Source organism: Vespa mandarinia, chromosome 18, assembly GCF_050613455.1.
Source record: "Vespa mandarinia isolate Hongniang chromosome 18, ASM5061345v1, whole genome shotgun sequence".
In the NCBI taxonomy this organism is placed as follows: Eukaryota; Metazoa; Arthropoda; class Insecta; order Hymenoptera; family Vespidae; genus Vespa; species Vespa mandarinia.
This window is the reverse complement of record NC_140827.1, coordinates 2,367,501-2,372,500: the sequence shown is the minus strand read 5'-3', so window position 1 is coordinate 2,372,500 and position 5,000 is coordinate 2,367,501. Positions and strand designations below refer to the sequence as shown.

Sequence of the window (5,000 nt, the reverse complement as noted above, 5' to 3'; positions counted from 1 at the left end):
ATATTTTTCGTATAATTTCAATTAATTAAACGTATCCATTTATTATTTCTATATTATTTTGATATAAATTTATTATCGATAAATAATCAAGGTATAAAAAATAAAAAAAGATAAAACGTACGAATTGAAACACAATTTGGATCGTACGTAATCGATTTGTAGGATAACGAAAGGAAGGAAAGATCGAGAATAAATAGAAAGAAATCGATCGATGAATTTAGAAAATCGATCGAAATCATTCTTGAAAACTTGATCATTCTAATAATTTCATATTTCAAAGGAAATAAATAGAAAGGTGGATGAATCTTTTTTTCGTAATTATTTTGAAAAACGTATAAATAAATAAATAAATAAATAAATAAATAAATAAATAAATAAATGAATAAATGAATGAGTAGAAAGAAAATTATAATTATTAATTATTTAAAAAAATCGAAAAGAAAAAATATGTATATAATTATTAATTATTTAAAAAAATCGTAAAGAAAAAAAAATATATATATATAATTATTAATTATTAAAAAAAACGATTCAACAAATTAAATCATTACACATTATATTCACTCTCATAAACACGCATACACACACACACACAGACAAATTATTACGATCAACTTAAGATCCATTATCTTTTTAAATATTGACAGGATAATATTATGTTATTGTTAAAATTGTTGTTATTTTCGAAATTAAAATAATGATCGATAGTGGAGAAAAGGTGTGACGTAAGCGGCGAATATTCCGCGCGGAAAGTCCAGATATAAGATTGGAGAATGCGGAAACATTTGGAAAGGAGTACAAAACGACTCCGTTGTTCTACGTGCCTCGAGGTATCGATGACGTTCCTTTCTTCGTGGGAGCGTACACAGTCTCTTTCTCTCGATTAGGCTAAATCTTTTTCGTACTTCAATCTTTGTCGATCGAATAAATCAATCGATCGATCGGGATCGATCGATGCTTTCCCTTTTCTTTTTTTTTTTTTTCTGTTTTTCTATTTTTCTTTTTTTTTCTTCTTCTTCTTCTTCTTCCTCCTTTGTCGATTCAATTGACAAAATAATATATCAAAATTAAATCATCAACAAATTCAACGATAGTTCAATCATTTTTCTAATCATTAATACCATTGGAATAATTATAATCAAATTTTGTTTGTGATCTTGATCGATTATTTTTCTTTTAGAATCATCGATCGATCCTTTCCATTTTTTTCTTTCCTTCTCGCTTTTCTTTTTCTTGTTCTTCTTCTTCTTCTTCTTTTTTTTTCCTTTAGTTTTTATTTTGAATGCATTTGGTATTTTTTTTTCTTTTTTTTTCTTTTTTTTTTTTTTTTTTTTTTTTTCTTTTTTTATCGGAGAACAAATTTATTGTTTTTCTATTTGTTTCTTTTGGAAATATTAAGGGATTAAAGTTCGTCGAATGATCCTAATCGATTATTTTGTAGATCGATCGATCTTCTTTTTCTTTTTTTTATTTTATTTGTTCTCACAATTTTTTATAATAATTTTGAGGAGGATTTATTTTTCTTCTAATTATTCTTCTTTTTTTTTTTTTTTTTTTTTTTCAAAAACGAAATGATCAAGAGCTTTCGAGTGACATTGATCAAGTTTTATTTATTTATTTATTTACTTTTTCTTTTTTTGAATTTTATTTTTCGAAACGTAAACAATAATAAAGATTTTCGAATGATTTCCAATTCGATCTATAGATCCTCGTCAATTCTATCATTTAATCGTCATCTAATTTAACGTTCAATTTATATTTCTTTTCTCTTCTTTTTTTTTCCCTCCCTCTTTCTCTCTCTCTAATCATTAAATCATCATCGATCGAGTGATCTATTACTATAGATCAATTAAATGATTTTTTTTTTCTTTTTTTTTTTTTCTTTTTTTTTTTTTAACTAACATCCAAACAAATGTAAAAATATCCTAAGGACGAATTAGGATTTAGAATTTTTTTTTCTTTTTTTTTTTCCGGTCAAATTTCAATCGAGATCTATCCATAGATCCTTATCGATGTTTTAATTTTTCCACTTAAAAAACAAAAAGAAATAAAACAAAGAGAGAGAGAGAGAGAGAGAGAGAGAGAGAGAGAGAGAGAGATAAATAAAGATTAAGATCTAACGAAGGATATTCTCGTTGATCATGATCTAAGGATCGAAATGATTAGTATATAAGGATAGTATCGATTTCTTAAGCGTGTTCTCGTGCAAGTTCGTGACACGCCGTGAGAGGATCTCAATGTGAAGTTCGCAACACGATCGAGGGCGAATTCTTGGTTACTTTCACCGGGCAAATCCGAAGGACGGCGAGGCTCGTAAATCGGTAAACTATTTGTGGCTTGACGCCATTGTTACGGGCCCGATATCCCGCTTGAACGATCATCTGACATTTTAGTAGATTGGACGAGTTCGATCTCTATCTAATTTTATTTCGATCGATGAGCAATATAATAATATCATTTTGTTATATACGATTGAAAAATTTGATCGAACTATAATCATAACTTTGTCATAAATTGTTTGTTTACAATTTGTTTTTTGTTTTTTCTTTTTCCTTTTTCTTTTTTTTTTTTTTATTTTTCTTTTTTCTTTCTTCAATTCTCTTTATCTTCTTTGCTGATTTTCGTAATTTTTCTTTTTTCTTCTTTCTTCTTCTTCTTCTTCTTCTTCTTCTTCTTCTTCTTCTTCTTCTTCTTTGGTTTTTGCCTTTTGTTTTTGAAACCCTCGATATGCAGATTTTTCTTTCATTTTCATTTTCTCGCTGATGACTTTCGTATCTTTTTGTTTTTTATTTGTTTGTTCACTTTTTTTTTCCTTTTTTTTCTTTTTTTTTCCTCCTCTCCCTCGTCTTCGAAGTTTTAATTTGAGATTTTTCATTTTTATATTCTCGTCAATTTGCCAATAGCTTTTTATTCCTTCTTTTCTTTCTTCTTCTTCTTCTTCTTCTTCTCTTTTTTTTCCTTTTTTTTATTTTTCTCTTTTTGCTTTTTAATTCTAGAAGAACTTTCGATTACAGATTTTTCAATTGACATTTTTCTTCCTGATCTTCGTATCTTTTTATTTATTATTTTTTTTCTTTTTTTTTTCTTTTTTTACTTTCTTCAATGTTAAATATTTAATTACAGACGTTCCTTCTTATTAATTCTCCAATTAATTTCCAAATTGAGAAAAATATTCAGATTGCTTTCGTCTTATTTTTTAACTTTTGCTTATCAATTCAATTCAATTCAATTCAAAATCTAATTTAATTTAAAGAAATTCCGAGGATAAGGTAAGAATTTAATTTTGATTATATCAATGATTATTTATACGAACAATTTAGATTTAATTTTACAATTGAAAGTGGTAGATTGAGGGGTCCTCCCATCGTGATCAGTAAAGGGAGTAATTTCGATCCATCGAAATTATCTCGAAACAAACGTTGTTTGCTCTGTGATCCCTCTCTCCCTCTCCCTCCCACCCTCCCTTTCTCTCTCTCTCTCTCTCTCTCTCTCTCGTCAATAATTTAATAACACGCTTGAGGCTTCGGTAATAATCGAATAATCGTATATATATATATATATATATATATGAGTATAATAATAATAATAATAATAATAATAATATATATATATATATGCGTGTGTGTGTGTGTATGTGTGTGTGTTACATGTATATATAAAGGCGTAATGCTACAATCAAGTTGCTCGTTATTGTAAGCTACTAAAGCAGGGTAATATCGTTCGGGCTCGTTTTCTTAAATAGTTCCTTAATCAATGATCGTAATAATCATTTCTTTTTTTTTCTTTTTTTTTTTTTCGTCTTTTTTATTTCTCTTTCTTTCTTTGTTCGTTCGTTCGTTCGTTCGTTCGTTCGTTTGTTTTGTTTTTTTTTCTTTTTAAAGCAAAGAAAACTCACCCTTGCTCGTTTTAATATCCTCCAACCGGTGATAGTCTTCGATTCTATTCAGGCGACTCGTTTCATCTCGTTCTGTAATCATTAATAACAATTCTCTTTTTTTACTTTCTTCTTTTTGGGGGTTGTTTCTTTTTTTTCTTTTTTTTTTTTTTTTTTTTTTTTTTGTGCTTTACATACAAATATCTATAAGAAGAAAAGGGAGGAGGGGTGGCGGCGGGGAGGGGGCAGAAAAGAGAAAATGTAGAAGCGAAATGAGAACGATTGTTTTTTCTTTTTTTTTTTTTTTTTTTTTTTTTTTTTTTTTGTCATTAAATATATTCAATTATTCCTTTAATAATTCACAATAATACTTTGATATGCTTCGTTCTACTTTTTTCTTTTGTTTCCTTTTTTTTTTTTTTTTTTTTTTTTTCGTCGAATCGCAAGGTTACAAGACCGGCTTTATTAAATCCTACGTGCATGGGATATTATTTCCCGTGTAAGAGAATAGATAATGAATTTTTTTTGTAAAATCGATTCGCCGATGGATTTTTAATATCCTTTAGGAATTTTTGATTCACCCTGTATAACGATAACATCGATAATCGTACGCTCATAGTACATACATTTTGTTAGATATTTGATTTCATAGTAAATTAATATAGAATATTGTTAATTATTATTATTATTATTATTATTTTATTCTAATAGTTTTGTTCATTTATTAAATATTTAATAGACTAGATTCAGAAATTTTTTATTTACTTATTATTTATTATTTCTTTCTGCTTTTTTGCTTCTCCTTTTTTTCTCTCTCTTTTTTTCTTTTTTTTTCTTTTTTTTTTTTTTCTTTTTAAATACATTAGCCGTATGCTTTTAACTAAATTCGTATAAATTTATCTGTTCCATTTATTTATTTATTTATTTATTTATTTATTTATTTATTTATTTATTATTATTATTACTATTATTTTTATATTAATTTTTTTTAACATTTATTCAATTATTTCTTATTGATTCAAAAATCGTCGTTCAGATTTTAAATGTGACATGTAAGTAGGGAAAAGTTTTTTCTTTTGTTTTTTTTTTTTTTTTTTTTCTTTTAAATCGATTGTTTTAAAAAAAA

General features: G+C 26.4%; 1 protein-coding gene across 1 annotated transcript in view; it reads right to left on the bottom strand.

Moving 5' to 3' along the window:
* Positions 1 to 5,000, bottom strand: part of bbg (PDZ domain-containing protein big bang) — a 71,202-nt gene that overhangs the window by 18,827 nt on the left and 47,375 nt on the right. The window contains exon 6 of the mRNA XM_035874496.2: positions 3,896 to 3,967. Within this exon, the coding sequence (XP_035730389.2) occupies positions 3,896 to 3,967 (72 nt within the window). The remainder of the gene's footprint in view (positions 1 to 3,895; positions 3,968 to 5,000) is intronic.